Genomic DNA, 22898 nt, shown 5'->3' with positions numbered 1-22898 from the left:
CACATTTGGATGCTTTGTTCACCACATGGGCTCTTTAGCTTTGGGTACTGGGCATTCATTACCGCTAGCAGAAATTGGCAGCATCTGATTTTGCTAATCTACAGGCATAGAGAGAATTGGGAACTGGGTATGCATATCATTATGACCCGAGACACATATAGCCATTCTTATGTACAGATTTTAGCAAGCACAACATATTTATAATTACATCGGAATTTCTTGGATTGAAGCAAAGATACAGAGTCGGCTTGAAAAGCTACTTTTTGGCAAGGAGAGGATAAAACAGTCTATTGCTTTGGGCCCTAGTGCTAGAAAGGAGTGGAATTAAAAGGCAATAAGGAGGAAAGACAAGCAACACATGAACACAGCAAGTGTTTACCTGGCAAAGCCAACGCCCCTGCTAACTCCATTAGCATCTCTTAGTATTCTTGTGGAAATGACGTGTCCGAAGGGTTTCAGCATATTCTCAAGTTCCTGCTCATCCATAGAAATGGGGAGATTTGAGATGTATAAGTTTGTTGGGTCTTGCTCTTGTTGCTAAGGGAAGGAAAGAAACAAATGCATTACGTTCTGAATATTGAAAAGCCCGCTGCACAAATGGATAAACTTTTGCTTGAACTGCAACGGAGATTCCCATCTCCAACACACTCCTGAACATTCTTTTACTAGGGGGACTACTTCTTTTCAATGAATTTCCTTCTTGCTGGAGTGTTTCTCATAGAAACAATGCCGTAAATGAAAAGCAAGCTTTCTGCCCAGCCTCCTTAGGAAAGAAAAATAAACTTTTATTGCAGCTGAACTAAGGAAACATGCGTATTCTTTTCTATTACCCCTGACTACTGCTTCTACTCTCACTGCTCCAATTACCATCACCACTAGTTACAAATGTTGCATTTAGCGAGTGCTCATTACAGGGGTAAGCATTATTCTACACAATTAATATGCATTATTTTATTCAATATTCACCACAAATACAATTGTTACTATTTTACAGGAGACAAAACTAATCCTTAACTTGTCCAAGTTGTAGAGCTCATAAGTATCAGAGCCCAGGTTCAAATCTGGAGCTATCGCCGAAGTCTGCTTGTTATTGCCGAAATCCATAGGCTTCACTGTCCTGCTCTACTGCCTTCCACTAGACCAAAGGCTGGGGGTGGGGGGAACCACATCAGCCTCGGCATCACTGTGGAATTTGCTAAAAATGCGAATTCTCAGACCTTACCCCAGAGCCACTGAATTAGAAACTTGGGGGTGGGACAAGCAATCTGTGTTTTGACAAGCCTTCCAGGTGATTCTGATGACTGCAAAAGTTTGGAAATTGCTATCTTACACCATACGTGTTAATGTTTGAATGAGATTATGATTCTATCATTTTCTAATCCGAGAGCAATCGTGCTAAATACATTTCCTTAATTGAATGGGAACCCAAACAATTGCTAGCATTATCTCTATGTCCATGAATGGTCTCTCTTTCACACAATGAATTAGTGTTGGGACTTAGTCGTATACACGTAGCAAGATAAAACAGCCATAAACCTGGCATGTTAGCCATTAAGATCAAAATATATCATATATTTAACTGCACCTTTATCTATTAACCAGAACAACAACCTTAACTTCAAGGATAAGCGAGATTAGATTGGAAAAAGAAATTCTGAAATCTATAGGAAATGACATTATGCAACAGTGAAACATCTTTTGTAAAGAGATATCATATTCTGTAGAAAATTTGAGGTTTTAGGCACAATGAAAGAAATCATTAAGCACGATTCCAAATATTATTTCAAGACAAAAAAAATTTGGTATGAAACTATTGTTTTTAACAGTTCTAAATATTCAGATAGGTCATAATATTTTTATTAAGCTTTGAGATTAATAAGATCTATTATTAGGTTAATTTTTTTAACAGTTTAGTTTTCAAGCTTTTTTATCACCAAAGAAAATAGTAAAAATAACGATATAATCAATCAGAAAAAGAGAACACAGCTTTAGTATTTAGGAATACTGTAAATGTAGAAATTGTACAACTGTAGTCACTCTCTCTCCCCCTCTCTTTCTCTCTACCACACACACACACACACACTACTACTACTACTACTACTACTACTAAAAAAATGGCATGATCCTAGAGCGAAAACAGAGATAATATCATCTACTATCCTTTCCTAAATGGTCATGATCATGTTTTTGTTTTGTTTTGCTGGGGTAATGGGAAGAAAAAAAGAATAGAAAAAGTGGTGTTTCAGATACATAATAAAGAACTTTATATACATAAAACATTTAAAATTTTTTCTATTTATTTTAGGGAGAGACAGAGAGAACATGAGTGGGAGGGGCTGTGAGAGAGGTAGAGAGAATTTGAGGCAGACTCCATGCTGCGCATGAGCTGGACGTGGGGCTTGATCTCATACTACTGAGATCAGGACCTGAGCCAAAACCGAGAGTCAGACACTTAACCCACTGTACCACCCAGGCGCCCCTGTACAACTTTTACACTATTTCTACCCATCATTTAATTTTAATCTTTATATCACTCCAAAGGCAGGTTGGCAAATACCAATATATTCATTGGATAATGAGGAAATGGAGCCATGAAATGGATCACCTTGCCCAAGGACAACCTGATAATTAGTGACAGGAGTGGAATTAGATTTGGTGACCCAGTTTCCTATCTTCTAGCTCAGTGTGTTTCTCACTAGCCCAGTGTTTCTCAAGCTTCAATCACCTGCATATCACCCGAGAAATTTCTGCCAGCCATGTAAAACTATTTTATTTACTGAAAAACTTTCTTTAAATCAATATACCTTTGGCCTTCTTAAATAACTTCATTTAAAAAGTAACTTGATGTTGCTGCCAAACTAAAAAGCTGGTATTACTTGGCATAAATAGGTTACTGTAAGAACAGGAAACAACAAATCAGTGTTATTAATTTGTTGCTAGGTACTGTTTGTTTGCAAAAGGCATTGAATCTCATGGTTGACTTTTTCTCAGTTACAAACGAGATTCGTAATTAAGAGAGGTGTGAGAAGCTCGCTAGCACCAGATGGAGGCTTTTTTTTTTTTTTTTCTTTTCTGGGAAGAATCAGAATTGAGACAGAATTAGGAAAAGAATCATTTACTTACGATGCAATTTCTGGATCCTCCACACCTGATCTACTTACGTTCCATGAGAGAGACATGTCCCACAGATTGGGAGTTCCTGCATTAACCCTGAACTTGCGAGAGAGGAGCTGCAGACAGCAGTCCCCTGAACGGACCCCAGCGTTCTGCACCCCTTTGCCCTTGATCAGACTAACTGACCACAACCAGCCAACCCACTATCCCACCGTACTGTACAGATCTTTTCATTTTTTCTAGGTAGAAATGAATTAGTGTATCCTGGTTCAAATCCATTTCTAAATTCTCCAAGTGTAGAATTCATTGCAGCTTCTCAAAATGATGTGTGATCAACACACAGAGCTTCGTACATAAGGAGTGGCCAGGAAGTTATTTTCTGAATCCAAATTCAAACAGCAAGGCCAACTGCTTAATCTGTATTCACAGACACATGATAGCACTGGATGGTGTGATTCCTTAATTTATATTCACAGAAAAAGTATAGCGTTGGATAGTGTTATTAAGTTGGATAAGTTTATTAAGGAAATGCAGTATTAGTCTTGACTATATTTGTTGACTTGACATAGAATGAACTTTAAAAGAATACATACGTTTATATTTTATACAATTATACATTTATGTTTTTACTTTTAATGTTGTCTATGTATTAGGTTTATGTAAATTGATGGCCACCTTCAAAAGGTTCTTTGGCACCATGAACCAAAGAGCATTTTCCTTTTAACTTTTCAGAAAAAAAAATTCTCATGTGAGAATTGCAATCTAAAAGAACTTTAAGAAAACTCTTTTAATTTAAATTTTCATGATGACTTAGCTTCAGAATGGACCTCAGGGGACATCGTCTTCAATCTGATAATTTAATAAATGGGGGCAGGGGGAGTGAAAGGAGTAGTTATGGCTTGCTCAAGTCCACCCAGCTAGCAACAGGCTTGAAATAGAACCCATGTCCTTTTCACGTGGTCCGATGTTCTTACCAATTCATGACACTGCCTTTTCTCTTAAGAAACAATGAATAGCAGACAGCACGTTGTAGTTCAGAGGAATATTAGCACAGATGACAATAAGTATCTCTGATTTCCTTGTTTTATTCGGTTTTGCTTATTCGTCAATTAGCTTTAGCTACCGAGTTAATGCTATGAAAAAAGAAAAAGGAAAAAAAATTCCCTAGCCTTGGTCAGCATTTCACACACTCACTGAATGAATACTTTGAACGGTATACTCATTCGTAAAAGTATATGACTACAATTCATACACGTATTACATTGAATTGGCCAGGATACTCTAAGTAACTCCCCAATGTTGGTCTGTTTCTACATCTTTCCCTACAGGGATTTCTTGATCTACTATTTAATGCTGTCACAAGATTGGGAAACAGTAAAATCTCCTCTCCATTATTAACGAAAGCAGAGACCCGTCATTTCACTCAAGAATATGTAAATAATTTATTTTTTTCTGAAATAACTTCCATTTTCTTAGATTTTTTTTGTATATGCAAATTGCCAAAATAAGATTTATTGGTGCTCATTTGCCTCTTGACAGTTTAAGACAACTTCAGCGTTTCAGAGCATTTCAAGGTGGCTAAGCAAGTGAATACCAATGGAGCACAATAATGGGTGCAGGCATCTAGAGCAAAGGTTACATCTGTTGGGGAAAGTCACGGAGAAGAGAAGATGTGATCACTGGTTGATCCATTAGGTGCACCTGGGCAATTAGAATGTGGGCTCCCTTTGCTTTCCCCATTCCCAGAGGCGGCTCCAAGGACACAGCCTTGAGATAGTGATGTGGTGTTGAGACTATATGGATGGTATACATGCTGAACCCAGTTAAGGCTTCTAAAGAAACCTTTTAAGATTTGGCAAGCAGGTATAGGGATCTACTCATTTCACTGCTACCTAAGACAAGCCTTGTATGTAAGTTCCTTTAACTCCTTAAACCTGCCCCCTACCCACCCGGAGTGGCCAGCCTCTTTCTTCCATCTTTTGCTGCCCTCTGAGTACTGGAGTCAGTTTCAGATTAAGCCTGGGAAGCTCCAGAGGAGTTTGCAAACCAACACTGTCTGGGGCTGTTTTTTGAATATGCATTATGGCTCTTGCATATACATGACTCTGAAAAAGGTAGTTAGTGGAAGACTTCAAAACTTGATTTGATAACACTCAGTCTTGCCAAAACGACATTTGGATATTCAGGAAAGAGTTATTAGCATTAGAGACTTTAGAGCAATGTTTATCAAGCTACCTGGGGGGAGATCGTTTTTATTTTCAATCTGTCATGGACCAATATTTGTAAAATACAATAAAAATAAGTTGGTGGAAAATAAAATGAAGTTAAAAGATATGCAAAATAAAGTTGCGATTTTTTTTTATTATTATTACATTTCACAGACCAAAATTATGTTTGGATGAAATGTTATGTTGATGTAAAATTGTTATATAAAGTTTTAAATGCTTGCTCTCAATTTCTGTTACTTATTTCATTAAGCAGTACCATTCGGTGAACCTAACTTTACGTAACACCGTTTTAGGGGACTATAGTCCTTTTTTTTTTTTCACCATAATACCTTATAGTTATTAGTTTTTGCTTACTTTACATACTATCAAGTCCTTTTTTAAATCACAAAATTGTATATAACCAATTTATAGTCATTTTTGAACTAGTAGACAAAACTGTCTCGAGATGAATCATCTCAAGCAGGGGTGACAAAACACCCAGCAATCTCCCGAGGAAGTGTGGAATCATTCTAAAGCAAGCATGTGACTATGACATTTGCAAAACACATCGAGAGGGCTGTTCACACAGACTGAAGATAATATTATTATTACCTTCCATAGAGCAGAGTTTTACAGTTTTCCCAGTGCTTCAGTGCCATTTTATTTCAGGTGGCCCTTTATAATAACCCTACGTGGTGGGGAGGCAAGAGTTATTACCTTCACTCTACAAATAAGAAAACTGGTTCTGATATGTTGAAAGGGTCACATGACCAGTAAGCAAATAAACCACATCATAAGTGATATTTTTTGACTCTCAATCTGGCCCCTTTTCTCCTACACTACACCAACTCTGGGGATTGCCTATAAATATTGCAATTCAATAGGTCTCACCTGTAAAAAGGAAAATCAATGCGGAGACAAAGGAGCAATTGTTTTTTAATGGAATAGTCCATTTTAAATGTTGTAGCAATTTAAAAGTTAATAATAATAAAAACTGTTTGCTCTCACCCTGAAAACGGAAGCAAGGACTCAGAGCCTCCCGCGTAAACAATTGGCCTGGAGACAGCAGAGGATTTGGAACTAGCTTGCCACTGACTTGGTATAAAGTTGTCCTCCCTGTTCTGGTGATATTCTCAGCATGTTCAGGGCATGGCTATCCGAGTTATGGCACCTCTAGATACGTGATGCCTGGAGGAAGCCTCTAGTTCTGGCCGGATTTGCTTCAGTATCATACATGTGGCCGACGGTCATTTTCTATGCCAACTACACTGTGCCACGTGGGGCACAGATGGTGGGTCCCTCGTTATTCTGGATATATCTGAGAGGCTGCAACAGATCTGAATCTGTTGATGGAGTAAAGCAGATTGCCCTGCTAATGTGGGCGGGTCTCATCCACTCAGTTGAAGACCTGAATAAGACGAAAAGACTGATATCCTGAGTTAAGAGAGAATTCCTTCCACCTGCTAGCCTTCAAGCTGGGATATATGTATGTGTATACACACACACACCCACACACACACACACACCTACATATATGTATGTATATAATTTTTTTTTCTTTTTCTTTTTTCTCTACCTTCAGGCTCAAATGGACACTTTGGTTCTTCCTGGGTCTCAGGCCTGGTGGCCTTTACCCTGGAACTACACCATCAGCTCTCCAGCTTGATGAACAGACCTTGGGGCTTGTCAGTCTCCATAATCATGGGACAGATTCCATAAAATAAATAAAAAGAAGGAAAGAAGAAAAAGAGAAAGAAAGAAAGAAAGAAAAAGAGAGAGAGAAAGAAAGAAAGAAAGAAAGAAAGAAAGAAAGAAAGAAAGAAAGAAAATCTCCTATTGGTTCTATTATTCTGGAGAACTCTAACTCATACAATGTGTAAATTTTGCCAAATCTGTATTGCTATGAAAAATCTCAGGACACACGGTTAGTTCTGATCCTCACACTAGGACGTCTGCATTCCTTAGCCACAGAGGCATGGCCTTTGGCCGGGGAAAGAGAGAGGCACCGCTCTAGAATCATACGTCCGAGGTAACGATTAAAGAGCAAAGGGAAAAGTGAAGAAGGACGGCCAAGGAGGCTTTCAGCCCTGCATGATGCCTAAGAAACGTGTCGTCTGTCCTGTTTGGAGTGGTGAAAGGGGCTGTGCTGTTTTTAATTGTCTTTTCCCTCCACTAAAAGAAAAAGAGTGATTTCTCTTCCCCTAGTTTCACATGGTGATGGAGTGAGAGGAGGGTGACACGTATCAGTTTTTTCTCGCAAGGCACCAATAAGAACACTTTCTATAAGGAACAAATATTTTTTAAAAAACATCTAATTATTTCAGATTTAATGCAAGCAAAGTGCTGGGAACAGGAGTTCATTGCTCAAGGTCAATCAGAGGGTTTAATTCTGGAGAAGAAACTTGGCAGAGGCCTGACTGTGAAATCCTGCCCAGTGCTCAGGACAACCTGCGCCACTGGTCATTCGCGAGATTCTTTAAGGCTTTGATTTCTAGATCAATCGAGCAGCCTGGAAGTTGAGGTGAGCAGTGAATGATTCAATGAGCCTTTCGAGTCTTGATGACTGAATTTGAATTACCTGTGGTTCTGGAACAGGTGGCCAGATTGGATTCCTGGCTTTCCTTGACTTCTCCCTCCACATGCACCTCATGAACTCGAGCTCAGTATCGCCCGTTATCAGCCCTGATGTGATGGTTTCTCCTGTGAGAAAATGCTACATTAACATTTTACAATATTGAGATCTCTCTATAGTTTTATTGTAATATAGTATTATATCACAAATATGTATGGTTTTGTACTCTGGGTCCTGACAGTCGAAAATGAGAACAGGAAACCAAACTATAGAGAACTACTCAATATTGTAAACAAATTGCTCCACATTTTCTCAGAGTCTAATCCGCCTCTCGGAAGGGGCTCTCCAGGGATGTCTATTTTACCAGCCTGTTGTGAACTCTGGGGTAGAGAGTTGTCGCCGGATTTGTTGATAATGTCTACGATCCTCTTTCAAACAAGTGGAAATATGGAAATGGCGTGAATATCGCCATAAGTTTACTATGTTACCCTATTAATTTCTTCTAGGATATCCACCATAGCACATAGAAATAGAGAGCAGTGCAAAGCATTTTGTAGCTTTTGCCTAGGATATGTCGGCTCAGAAACTTGCGGAGGCTCACACGCATATGCGGTATACACACAAATGTAGCTCGGAGATGTAAAGATGCTAGGGATGCAGAGTTCCACTCCAGGGCAACCATTCTCATTGTACTCTACACAGAGGACACCCCCAGAGCGCAACACAAGTGGTACCTCCAGGAATTGCGCAACAGAGCTCATGCGGCTAACGCTGTGTCTTACGAAATTAAGGAAGCCTGATAAAATAAGGACACCCTGTTGAATATGAATTTCTGATAAACAACAAGTAACTTTTTTTTAGTGTCAGTATTCCCACATATTGCACGGGTCACACTTATACTAAAATATCCATTGCTGGGGCGCCTGGGTGGCACAGCGGTTAAGCGTCTGCCTTCGGCTCAGGGCGTGATCCCGGCGTTATGGGATCGAGCCCCACATCAGGCTCCTCTGCTGGGAGCCTGCTTCTTCCTCTCCCACTCCCCCTGCTTGTGTTCCCTCTCTCGCTGGCTGTCTCTATCTCTGTCGAATAAATAAATAAAATCTTTAAAAAAGAATAAAATAAAATATCCATTGCTACAAGGGATTAACATCACTCTCATATAATTTATTCGCTGTCAGATAGGATTCATATTCTTACTATTTTAAGGTACGATATTAGCTAATATTTATTTTAAGCCTACTATGTGCCAAGCACTGTGTTTTAAATTTAGTTCAATTCATTGTGGTTTTATTTCTTGAAGCAGCCCTTGGGGTAGATATGGCTCATATCCTCCTTTTACATGTGAGAAAGCTGAGGTTATAAGAAGCTATGCAATCGTCCAAGATCACACAGCTATTAGAAAAACCAACTAGAAATTAAATCCCAAACCATTTGAACAGAAGCATGAGATTTCAACTTAAAAGTGGTGTATTTAATGGCTGACTCACACCTTTCTCTGAGAGATCAAGGTGAAGGAGTCACTTTGGATGGATTCCTACAGCTGTTCAATGTGTAAACCTATTTAGCAGCTCAATTTACCTTTCTGACTAAGGATGGAAATCACTTAGTCATACTTAGGAAATGAGTAAGCAAGAGAAGACCCAAAGTTAAGTCTTGCTGGCAAATTACTAAGAAAAACTAATTAACTGGCTAGTTTCCCTCTTACCTCTATTACACAAGGATAAATTAAATACATATATATTTTTAATATATAGAAAGTGAAATACTACAGTTCTGTATACAAAATGTTGCTGTTGTGTTGTTGTTTTTCTGGAATCTACTTTTATTCTTAAATTGTCCAATGTCAATTTCGAAGAAAACTGGCTTTGTAAAACCATGCACAATTCACATGTTGTAGAGGAAGAGGAAGCAGTCAGCTCTACATGGGTACTTCTCTTTTTTTTTTTAAGCAAATTCAGCTATACATTTAAATCTTGTCAGTCTAAGTGAAGGCTGGCACATCGTAGGCTTATTTAGCCCTAGTCTTTCCCAAAGAGAGCCTGAACATTTGGTGGCCTATGATCCTTAACATCATCAGCTGGGAGAAAAGGTGTGTATGTGTGTATTTCACAATAAAAACCAACTTATCAATGCAGAAACAGGGGAGGGTGGGGAGGGGCAAGGTGGGGATAAGGTGCTGCTGTCTTGCTTCCATTCCTTAGGTTAACATTGTGACCTTGGTAGCAAAGAGGAGGCACAACACTGCTTTGAAGGCGTTCAAATGAGACAAACCACATTGCCTTCAAAAAGAGTAACTTCCATCATCATTGCCAGCATTTCTTTGGCCCCTCTGTCAAGTAGAATTCTCTTAAAACTCATCAGCAGGAAAGAGTAAGTCTATTCTTAATCTGGCTCAACAATGGATTAAGCGATTTCACAAGACTGCCTGGAAGATCAATGAAAATGGAATGAATAGATCTCAGGTTTCTGCTTAGTTCTATCTACAAGAGACCTATCACCCAGTAGACCAGCCCGCCTGAGGAACGGAGGCACTGAGGGCCACAACACTCACTTGACTCAAAGTCACTTTGTTGACTCACTTATCATGATTCCGGGAACTTTATTAAATGGATTATCCACTTATTTTTGACATCATTGCTATTGACCATTCACTCACTCACTTACTCATTAAACATTTAATCTTCTAGTATATGCCACTGACTGAGTTAAATCCTGAGGACACAGACATGAGAGGCCACGATCCTTGTCTGCCTTAGAGAGTGCAGCCCGGTGAATAGCTTACAACTAAATTTCAATAATAAAAAGCTATTTCTCATTAACTAACACATTAGTCTAGCCAAGAATGTAAACACCTGCCCCCTATACTCTTAGAGCTTATAACTTGAAAGTCTATCTTCCTTAAAATGGTAATAGACAACCTGAATTATTTTTAAATGGTGTCTCAACTACATGATAAACATGGAAATTCTTGAAATATAAGAACTATACACACACATTCACACACACACATATCCACACTTTAGTCATAAACCTCCAGAAAACTGGGTAGAAATAATCTGTGGGCAGAGAGTAACGTAGTGGCTCCGACATTAACTAGTTCTATGACAGTATCTAGTAATTGACATTTCTCAGCCAATTTCCTGTACTGTACCATGAAAATAATAATATGAGTGACCTCAGAGGGTTCTTGTGATAATTTAATGATACATTCCACTAAAAATTTAGTACAGTGCCAGGCACATAGGGGAAACTCAGTAACTCATTATTCTTTCTATAATTATTATTCAATTAAAAAATAAAGAACTTTAGGACACTGCAGGAGGACAGTTACGAACTAAATGTAAATCATGTTTATAAAAGAACAATTATTGCTATTTAGAATCTGTCCCTCTGCATTCCTCACAGGGGCAAACTTACTAGACTTTACATTAAATTATGTGGAGGTGGGTATATTCAACTGATGATTAGTTCCTTAAAATTGTGGCTACTGTATCCGCAAGAGAATCTAGAAATATATCACGGTCGGGGGAGGGAGAACAGAACAATGTTCCTATCATTTATGAGCTCAAAAGATTAATGACTTATTACTGGGTTCATTAATCAAACCAGTACGGCACTAGACTTTACATTAAATTATGTGGAGGTGGGTATATTCAACTGATGATTAGTTCCTTAAAATTGTGGCTACTGTATCCGCAAGAGAATCTAGAAATATATCACGGTCGGGGGAGGGAGAACAGAACAATGTTCCTATCATTTATGAGCTCAAAAGATTAATGATTTATTACTGGGTTCATTAATCAAACCAGTACGGCTTTTTTTTTTTTTTTTTTTTTAAGGAGCAGTTCCACTGTTGAAGTCAATTAGCCCACCAAAGCTATTACACCAAAGAAGCTGCAATGTTATTCAGACTTCCCTGGGAGTATTTAGAGTATAAAATAAATGCTATTATTCAGAAGATACCAAATTGCTAAGCTTCTTAAATTCATACAATTGGGAACCTGCAGTACATTAAAATACTGAAACTCATTAAGAGTCTTTTTTTCCCCCAGCTTTAGAGTCGTTGGCATGCTCAGCACAGTGAAGAACAATAAAACGCTCCCGGCTTCCAAGAAAAGAGTGGCTTGCACTCCTTCAGCTCCACTTCAATGAATCACTGAGGCAGAACCGGTGCCCAACCTCTGAGACAACAGAAGCTTCTACTGGATTACCCTAATACCTGAATAGGCCCGCCAAAGTAGCCAACATGCTACATTAAGAGGAGAGAAAAGAGTGGTTAGCTTATACCCGTCATTTATCTTTACCTTGTTAGAGCTCCATTCAAAACATCTGAGCCTAAATATACGTAATGATTACGTAATGATTAAAATCATAAAATAAAATAAGAATCAATGCTTATGTAAGTGAATGACTAAATAAATGAGGGCTCCCTTAAGTAGAATGGAAACTAATAAGCCTAGAAGGAATGTTGGAATTGCAAAAACACCTCTTGGCAACCACAGTAATGATAACTGACTTATGTAAGAATGACCAGTGTGTGTCAAAAGACGTGAGTGAAAGTTTGATGAGAAATAAGAAATGCACATAATCTCAGAGAGTTCCCCCCTAACCTCAAAGACTTCCCCACCCCCTCGCAAATATTTATTAATTACGAGGGGGAAACAGTAACTTTTCCATGGAGATACCTAGCAGCCATTCGCTTCAATGATCAAAGTATCATCATCGGAATGAGACAAGTGAACACCATGTGCCCCCCCCATCTGATGCACTAGGAGGACCCCATAGCACTGCGACACTCCTTCCAACAACGCATACCCTGAATCTACCCATTGGAAAACACCAGATAGATCCAAGTTGACGGACATTCTATATAATAAATGGCCTGTAATCTTCAAGATGTGAAGATGAAGAAAGACTGAGGAACTACTTACTGTACATTAAAGACACTAAAGAGACAGGGCAAGTAAATGTAACAATGGATCCTCGATCCCACCCCTGTAAAATGTGTGTTTATTATAAAGGACATTAGTGAGAATTGATTAACATCTGTTAATGAGACATTTCTAATGTATCAATGTTAATTTCCAGATTTTGATCATTTTACTGTGTATAAATGTCCTTGTTATTAGGAAATACAACTCAAGTATTTATAGGTGATGGGGCATCATGTCTTAATTTTTGAATATTTTTGATTAATAAGAATAATATGTACATACAGAGAAAATGATAAAGGAAATGTGAGAGATGTTTAATATGTGGAAAAATCTGAATGAGAGGACTTACACTATTTCTGCAACTGTTTGTAAGCTTGAAATAACTTGCAAATAGAAGTTAAAACAAGTGAAAAAATAAACAATCTATTACTCTTGATGACTAAAATTGCCCCCCCCCAATAAATATTCATCCTACTTCACTTTATAAAAGAAACATAAGGCAGAGTACATCCTTGCTCAAACTTTACTCCCTCAAGAAAGAAAGACCAAAAACCATGGATTTCAGCATCTGTGTCCCTTAATACAATCTGAGTCCCACACTTGACACCACCTTGGACAGTGTCCATTTGTTTGACTCATTTGTATACTCTTAGCTCATGGTCTCTGCTAAGAGTTTTAGTGATATTTCTGCTCAGGTGTTTGAACAGAGAGAATAAAGACGGAGATTTAGACTGGATCCCAGGAATCTAGAAACAATAGTACATAAAAGGACAGTGAGATAAATTCACTCTAAATGTAGACAGGATTCTTTTCCAACACTACCATGCTTCCCAACACCCTGACAGATTTTCTCCTCAATACGTAGCCTGTATATGCGCTATCGGGATCACTTCCTCCTTTATATACACACAGCCTATGCTTTTGAGGGTAACTGGTAACTTCGTACACAATATGGGATAAGGCAGTAGTCACTATATTTGAATAATGCAATGATTAGTAAGGCTTAGTGAGGCTTATGGGAAATTTTGCTCCCAGGGGACACTTGGCAATATCTGGAAACATTTTTGTTTGTCACAACTGTAGTGAGGGGGCTACTCTTGGTATCCCCAAAGAATAGAAAAGCCCCCTACAAGAAAGAATTATCTGTGAAAGAAAGTGTCTCTCAGACCAAGGTTGAGAACCCTGGTATCAAGCCCTTTAAAAAAAAAAAAAAAGTAAAATAAATACTCTCACACACACACACATGCACGCACGCACATATTGTTATTACATATCTATCACTCTATAATATGTTGTTATATATTATATGTTTTATATAAATACACATAATAGACTTCCAGTGTTGACTTGGTTATTTTTATTAAAGAGAACTCAAATATATGCAAATGCTTAATTAATGAGGTAAAATGTCTCTGTTTATAGCTCGTATGCAATTATTAAACCAAATACACTTTAAAATTGCATAAAAGCAAAGTTGCATAACCAATACAATTTAATTAAAACATTAATTTAATATCATGGATGATGATGTTCTGGCAAATCTAAACTCTCGCTTGCAATGTGAATATGCTATTGACTGCAGCAGCACCAAATATTTGTGAAATTTATGGGCTATATTCTCTTTACCATGTGCCATTCTGATGCTTCCACCACTTTTCTGTATTTGACTTCCTATAAAACCTTCATCTGGGCTTAGCTTGCCAGGCTAACTGCTTTCATGTGGCTTGAAAGCATCATTTACTGATTACGTCTGCCTGGTTCCTTCCTCATTAGCCCCAGACAATGACAGTGGGCCTCCTTGGCACTATGTGATTATAGACATAAAGACAGACACAGGCAGTGACATCAACTGGTCAACCAGATTATCCCCAATATGCTTTCATAACCTTTGAAACTTATAGTCATAGAATGGAAATCCCCAAATCTGCAAATCCTCAAAGGGAACTCATGAATCCTCAAGAATCACTTCCGCAGACTCCGGTGAGAAAGACGCCAATACAACGAAAAACCACCAGGGATCTCTGTGGCGGATCTCCTTTCAGATCCAGAAGTCATTACATGCGTATTGCTCCAGGGAGGCACATAGAGACATTTACACACATACTCTGTAATTCTGGACTCTGAGTTCACTTCCTTAAGACTTTGCCTCCTCACCATTTAAAAGAAGGATACTGCTACCGAAGGGTGACAGTGAGGATTACATGGACACTTCACAGATGTTAATATTTTTTTAAAGATTTTACTTATTTGTTTGAGAGAGAGAGAGAGAAAGAGAAGGAGGAGCAGAGGGGAGAAGCAGACTCCCTGATGAGGGATCCCCAGGACCCTGGGATCATGTCCTGAGCCAAAGGCAGAGGCTTAACTGACTGAGCCACCCAGGTGCCCCTATAGATGTTAGTATTATGGATGTTAATATCTGTATCTACTCTTTCTCTTATACCGCTGTACACATTCACTGGGTGCCTGGCTTTATTTTCTTCTCAAGCAAATGAGAAACAAAATAAAATTAAGCACGTAACTGTATCAATTTGAGAAGCTTAAGTTAAGGAAAGCACTAAATCAAAATGTATCTCTTTACAGATAAGGGTATTTAATTTATCAGCTATTCTGTGACAACTACCTTATTTAGCATAGAGCCAGTCAGAAATCAAAGAAGACAGGTAGAAAGGGCCAGGAAAACAGAAATCGCGGCTTCCTTTTACGTTCTTCTCCATTTCCATTTTCTTGTGAATCTTTTTAAAAGTGCCGGATTAAGACTTACCATGGTTAAACATGGTAAAATTTACACAGAGAAAGAACTGATGAAAAATTAACTGAAAGGAAAACAATACAAAATTTATAAACTTCAAAACATTTTCCAGGCAGGTGGAATGGCTGAGTTCCTCAGGCAGGAAAGAGCTTTCTCTGCACAACGTAAAGAAAACAGGCCGCTGTGGATGGGACACAGTGAGGAGGTTGTGGCATGAAATGACATTGGAAAGGTATACGGGGGCTTGGAACTGGGATGATGTTCTTCCCTGCAGTGGGAAAGCACCGAAGAAGTGAAGTGGGGAACAACATGATCTCATTTGTTGAAAAAAATACACCCGGAAGGGCATGGGGAGTTAAGAAATGGGGTAGGGGTCCCATTAGCTGGGAAGCTGTCCCAGTAGGTCAGGAGAGTGATTATGGGTACAGCACTGGAGATAATGGCAGAGAAAAGTGGTTCCAAAAAATCTGTTTTTCAGGTCAATTCTACATACTTTTGGATGGCTGGGATGGGAGGAATTTGATAAAGGAAGATTCAAGGATTATCTCAGGCTTTTGACATTTGCATCTTCACCTGTATGAGTCCTGTTTATTGTGCTGGAAGACAAGGAGAACCAAATTTGAAGAGAGAAATCTAGAACTGTCTCTTGGATACCTTAAGTTTGATATATCCACTTAGTTTCAAGAGTAGTGATGATGTATAAATATAAACACTGGGGAAACCTGGAAAATCCTAAATTCAGTTTTATAGACTAGTATATAGCCAAACACATTTATAGAACTAAGAAGACAGGAAACATATTTTCTTTGCAAGCAAAGGAATGCACGCATCGGATCGTAAAATACTACTTTAGAATCCAAGGCATCCGAATGATAGCCATGCCCAAGACTTTCTCAGAGGACAGAGAAGATTTGCCCAAGGTCCCAAATCAAGTTTGTAGCTGGAAATTAGATTCTCCCAGCTGCTAATTCAATATGTCTGTCTTTATGAAGATTTTCCCGACTCTTCTAAGGAATGCTTTCACAAGGCACAAGTTCCCTTCAGGTTATTTGGCTGTAGAACTTTGTTGTCAAAGCATGGCTTGTGGGTCAGCAACCCTTGGCAGTTAGAAATGGGGACTCTCGGGTGCTACCCCAGACCTGCTGAATCAGATCTGCATTTTAACAAGTTCGGCAGGTGATTCGTGTGTACAGAAGAGTTTGAGAAGCACTGTTTTAGAAGTTAAATCACTCTTGGATTTAGGGAGGATTATTTAGCAAACCTCTAGATTCACATAGTAAAATGAGGACAAACACTGACGTTGTTCTCGCTCAAATGATTGTTTAGCCTACTTGAATATTCAGCAAGGAGAGCCACCATTAAAAACAATAAAGTATGTGCACCTGAACTGACTTGGGAATGTATCCAAGCTACTTTGCTGTTTCTTCTCTTTTTTCTTTTTCTTTTTTTTTTATTTTTAAAGATTTTATTTATTTATTTGACAGAGATAGAGACAGCCAGCGAGAGAGGGAACACAAGCAGGGGGAGTGGGAGAGGAAGAAGCAAGCTCACAGCGGAAGAGCCTGATGTGGGACTCGATCCCGGAATGCCGGGATCACGCCCTGAGCTGAAGGCAGACGCTCAACCGCTGTGCCACCCAGGCGCCCCTTCTCTTTTTTCTTTTAACAGAGCTAGTTGAAGAAACAGTAATGCAGGGTGGGATTGCAGGTGATGCTCTATGCTCATAGTGTTCCCCGGCACATCTCCTTGGCCTGTCTGATTACAACACACCCAGCTAGATATTCACAGGCACCATTGCCAGACCCATGCCAAGCAGGTACTGGGGGTCTCTCTGCTCTGCTTTTTCCAAAGCTGCAGAAGGTCGCTCAGCTGCACACAGGCACAGCCCAAGGTGCAAGATCATCAACACCCCAGGGACAAATTCCAACCAAAGGGGTATGGAAGTTGAACAATAAATGTTCCAGCCTCCTCATCTGATGGGCATTCTTCATGGCTCCTCACAGGTTCCCCAGCAAAAATGAGCTCCGATCGCCAAAATCTGCTTACTACAACATCCTTCTTGGACTTTTCTCCCATTCCCATCTCATCTTCCCCACTCCTTTACTTCTACTTTCCTGGATCACTTCCCGAATAAACTAAATGCACTCAAATGTGTGTCCCTCTTTGGGGGAAGAAACAAATGCTATGTTTAAATATGTGATAGACACAAGTACATAGACAAATGCATGTCCGTGCATGGGGAAATGGGAGACTTATAGAGAAAAATGATGATGCTTGTCTCTATGGGCGAATTTACAAGAGACTTTCACTCCAGACATTTCTGTATTATCGTGATTACTATTATTTTACATCGGGTGTTATTTTTATAGACTTTTAAAAAAAGGGAACAACTGAAAACATCACGAATGGGATCTTTTAAACTCTGTACTAAAGACAGGGTAACAAATTTCAATGCACACAAAATTATATACTAAGAGCTGTATTTTTGATTGTCCCTCTCTGGCTTTCCCTTCCCAAGAGAATCTGACTGATAATGACAATGGGTTCCTTCAAAAAGAGTGGTTCTTCATAATTTTCATGAATCTTTTACCTTGAAAAATACAAAGTGCCTATGGCAAATTTCTTTCTTTCTTTTTTTTTTTAAAGATTTTATTTATTTATTTGATAGAGAGAGACAGCCAGCGAGACAGGGAACACAGCAGGGGAGTGGGAGAGGAAGAAGCAGGCTCCCAGCAGAGGAGCCCGATGTGGGACTCGATCCCAGAACGCCGGGATCACGCTGTGAGCCGAAGGCAGACCCCCAACAACTGCGCTACCCAGGCGCCCTCTATGGCAAATTTCAAAATCAAGAATCCAGAAAAGCCACAGGGTGTAATGAAGAGATCTAATCAGATTATCAACTTGCCATGCAGCTAAATCGTTTTTTGCCTCTCCTCCTTCATTCTGAAGTCTACACTATAATCACCAAGTCTCAACGTTATTGTTCACGAGGTGAGTGAGAGAATTGTTGAGTTCAAGCCTCACATTCTTGCACAGTCTTAATGGGTCAATGGCCTCATTACCATACACACACAAGAGTAGTGATAACTTTTACAGAAATAACAAAGATTTTTTAAAAAATCAGCAACTTAGGGGCGCCTTGGTGGCTCAGTCGGTTGAGCATCCCACTCTTGATTTTGGCTCAGGGAACTGAGATGGAGCCCCACCTCGGGCTCTGCTCTCAAGGGGGAGTCTGTTTCTCTCCCCCTCCCCCTCTGTCTGCCCCTCTCCTCTTCCCTCGCTCAAATAAATAAATCTTTTTAAAAAATCAGTGGTTTAGTAGTTCTAACTTAAAAGATACCAACCCATATAGATCCAAATAGCTGGAACTCATGATTTTGTCATAATTTTCTTTTGTTTTCTTTTTTTAAGGATATTACTTTTAAGTAATCTCTACATAGAACGTGGGGCTCAAACTCACAACTCTGAGATCAGGAGTTGCTTGCTCCACTGACAGAGCCAGCCAGGTGTCCCTCCCTTTGTCATAATTTTCATTCTAATACCAGTAATTTAAAATTCAATCTTGAGGAATACTTAGGGTGGGGAGGAGGGCAGAAAACAAAGAAGGGAGAACGTGATTATTACAGAAAGGAACTCATAAGCTTCATACAATGCATGGCTAAGGAAAAGAATATTGACCGGAAGCAAAGAACAAGTATATGGCGATAAACGAAACAAAACTAAATCTATAATAATATCAAAAGAACAGTATGAATAATGAGCAATAAGTAATAATACTAAGAATAACTATACTTTATTAAGCTGTTCCTGGGTGTTGAGCACTGTGCCTTGCACTATCTCTAATACTTAGAGTTAGCTTTCATAGTGGGTATTATTGTCATCGCTATTGTACAGATGAAAACATGGACACTATGAATGGATAAAGGACTGATTTACAATCACACAGCTACCAGAGTTAAGATGCAAACCAGGCCTGTGACTCCGGAGCCAAAGCTCTAAAAAGATACCAGACTACCACCAATCACATAACTTGTGCCAGCTCAAGATATCCAAACATGTGTACATTAAAATCAAATGCTACGGCTGAAATTCAAAGAAAAAAATTACACGTGTAAGATAAATATATGGATCACAGCTTAACTTACTATACCAGCCATAAACATGATTTACCAAGAGAGAAACAGATTAGAATGTACTGATCCAGATTCTAGTAACAAAACTTGAACAAACCAGAAGCTACCAGGACACGTGGGACAAAGAAACTAATAAAAAGGAAACACATATCTACTTTTTGGCCTGCTACCATCAGAGAGAGTAGTATTTAAGAGCAAAACTAGAAATAACTAAATATCCTACAAAATGGGAAAGTTTAATTTACTATATTTCCATAAAATGGGGAATCTTGTGGTTATTAAAAATGATTTTCACAGAAAGCTTTGATGAAAGAAAACAGCAATATCATAAAGTCATATGGGGAAAGTAGGCAAAAAAAAAAATGTGTTAGCACAGGACATATTTGCACAGAAAAGAACCAGAAGGAAATATCAAGTTTTTAATAATGGTTATCTCTGAGTGGTGGCATCGAGAATACACTTTCTTTTTCCTTCTTTCTTACTTATCTATGGTTTAGAATTTTTTAATATAGAAAGGATATGATTTGTCACATTACCAAAATAACAAACTTAATATAAATTCAGAGCTGAATCTCTGTTTTGTTTGTTTTTAGAAAGCCATGGAGGAGTCCTCTGCTTTTCAATAATGGTGCAATAAGCAAATACATTGGCCCAGTTATCTCTGTCCAGATATATTCATTCTAGTAGCTGTGTGACTATATCTAGAGGCTACATTTCCAGAAGTAGGATAACTATATTAAAGGGGATACAAATTTAACATGTTTTAGGTGATCCTCCAAGTTTGTATCAATTTATACCTCTGTCAACAGTATATAAAAGTTCCATTTCCTCACACATCTGCTATAATTAGCGTGACCCATCTTTTTAATGTTGGCAAACCTATTTGCTGAATTTAGGGGTCACTTATGCCTTCTGTTCTTAGAATCATTGCAATTCAAACAATATATTTCAAGATCCTTATTTTTATGTATGTATGTATGTAATGTATGTACATATTTATTTTATATCCTAGGAATTATAAGCCAGAACAAAAGATGACAAAAGCATCACAGGATAATCAGACTGCTTTGGGATTTGTGCAGGGCCTGCACTGAAGAAATGTGCCCAAATATGATAAGACATCTGATGCAGTAAATTGAACAATTCCTTCATCGAACACTTACAGTGCCCCAGCAGGTAGCATACATGCAAAAGAAATGACTTGTTATTAGAGAACCGAGCTCACGGTTTCACCTCTGACCTAGAGACTAGTTTTTCACTTCTCAGTTACCAAGTCTGTGAAATGAGGCCAATGACAGAAACAGCCACTCAATGGGCAATGATGATTAAGGCAGTTTCACACTGAACATACAAGGGACTTCTCCAAGGGAAGACAGTGCCAACACAATTCACTATTGAAATGCGTCTTGGTCACATGATTGGAAGAGAATGAGCACTGATTTCAGGAAAGGAACAGCAGGTAGGCATATAATTTTAGGAAGACCTACTTGGCTTAGCTGTAGGTAGAAACGTTGGCAAAGTAGAATTGGGAAAAGACACAGTATGGCATACAGAGAAAACAACACAGGAGTTGAGTTACAAACACTGATCTTACTATTTGACCAGTTGCTGAATCTCTGAATTTCATTTGTCTCAGCCGTAAATGAGGCTCATTCTACCGCTAATACATGACTTCTAGGCAAGCCAGGTGAGGACATTTATGAAATGCTCAGCACAGGGTTTGACACATATGGGCAGCTCACCTGGCTCCTGGATTTCAGTTTCATTAAAGAAATAAATGCTTGCCTGGAGGACATTATTTTACAATTCACAAAGGACAGGGAAATCACCTTCCGGAAAATATTCTTAAAAAACCAGAGTTTCGAACAAAACCACTAATTGGGCAGATGTAGTGGGGGTCGGGGGACTGAGAGACATAGAAGAATGGAATAATCTTCAAGAAGTTACTACTCTTATTTTTCTTCCAAAAAAATTGAAAACAATTCCCTATTATCTATATGACTTAATGACACAAGATCCCCTTGTGCTTTGTAACACAGAAAATATACAGAGAACTACCTAAATAATCGGACTTAGGCCAAGGAAGAAAGATTTGCCTCAAGGCCATAACTTCTATATTTATCACAGGCTAAGTTACAAAAAGAGCCCATTCAGTGTTGCCCCCATTTCTTCAGCGCTATTACTTGAGAGTTTGTGTGCACACGTGCGTGCAAGCACATGTTGACATGTCTAAACTTACTTTCTACAACCTAATCCTACCTGACATGGTAAACGGGAAAAAGAAATAATAAGGTAACTTACTAAATATACTTCATCTTTGTGCTTCCAGGAAGAAGAGAGCCGAATAGTCACTCTCACCTAAATCTTGTGTTCCCTCCCCTTCGTGCGATCCCTATGAGGTTATCCTACCAAATCTCATGAGTTTATTATTTTTTTTTTAAAGATTTTTTATTTATTTATTCGACAGAGATAGAGACAGCCAGCGAGAGAGGGAACACAAGCAGGGGGAGTGGGAGAGGAAGAAGCAGGCTCATAGCAGAAGAGCCTGATGTGGGGCTCGATCCCAGATCGCCGGGATCACGCCCTGAGCCGAAGGCAGATGCTTAACCGCTGTGCCACCCAGGTGCCCCAAATCTCATGAGTTTAAATTGCAACTGTAAGTCATACCTCCAGCCCTGTCCTTTCCTTTCATCTCCAGACTCATATACCCAACCGCCTCCTCAACATTTCCACTTGTATGTCTCACAGGCCTGTCCTCCCACCCCAACTCACTCCTTCCTGGCCCTCCCCATCTTATAAAATGGTAACTCTTCAGAGGCTCAGGTCACAAAACTTGAAGTCATCCTGACTCTTCCTCCTTTTATCTTTTTCATTCTGTCACTGACTCCTATTAATTCTACTTTCAAAATTATTCAGAATTCAATGGCTTCTTCCTACCTCTCCACTGCCCACTGGTCCAGTCCACTGTCTCTGCGCTGGGTTATGACAATAACTTCCTAACGGGTCTCCCTGCCTCCACCCTAGCCCACCTAGAGTCCCATCTCAACTCAGCAGATCAGAAGATAGAGCAATCCTTGCGAAACTGCACATTTGGTCATATCACTTCCCTGCCCAAAATCTCAATGGTTTCCTTCTCACTTAGAATACAAGCAAATGTCCATAAAAAGACCTTTAGGCCCAGCCTACTCT

General features: G+C 39.1%; 1 protein-coding gene across 6 annotated transcripts in view; it reads right to left on the bottom strand.

Moving 5' to 3' along the window:
- The window catches only part of RBMS3 (RNA binding motif single stranded interacting protein 3), a 672596-nt gene that overhangs the window by 247330 nt on the left and 402368 nt on the right, over window positions 1-22898 (bottom strand). For all 6 annotated transcript variants that reach the window (XM_008709549.2, XM_040636892.1, XM_008709575.1 and 3 more), the window contains exon 5: window positions 380-537. In XM_008709549.2, the coding sequence (XP_008707771.1) occupies window positions 380-537 (158 nt within the window). The remainder of the gene's footprint in view (window positions 1-379; window positions 538-22898) is intronic.

Source organism: Ursus maritimus, unplaced genomic scaffold (assembly GCF_017311325.1).
Source record: "Ursus maritimus isolate PB19 unplaced genomic scaffold, ASM1731132v1 scaffold_20, whole genome shotgun sequence".
NCBI classification, from domain to species: domain Eukaryota; kingdom Metazoa; phylum Chordata; class Mammalia; order Carnivora; family Ursidae; genus Ursus; species Ursus maritimus.
Note: the sequence above shows the minus strand (reverse complement) of the source record. Positions and strands in the feature narration are given on the sequence as shown.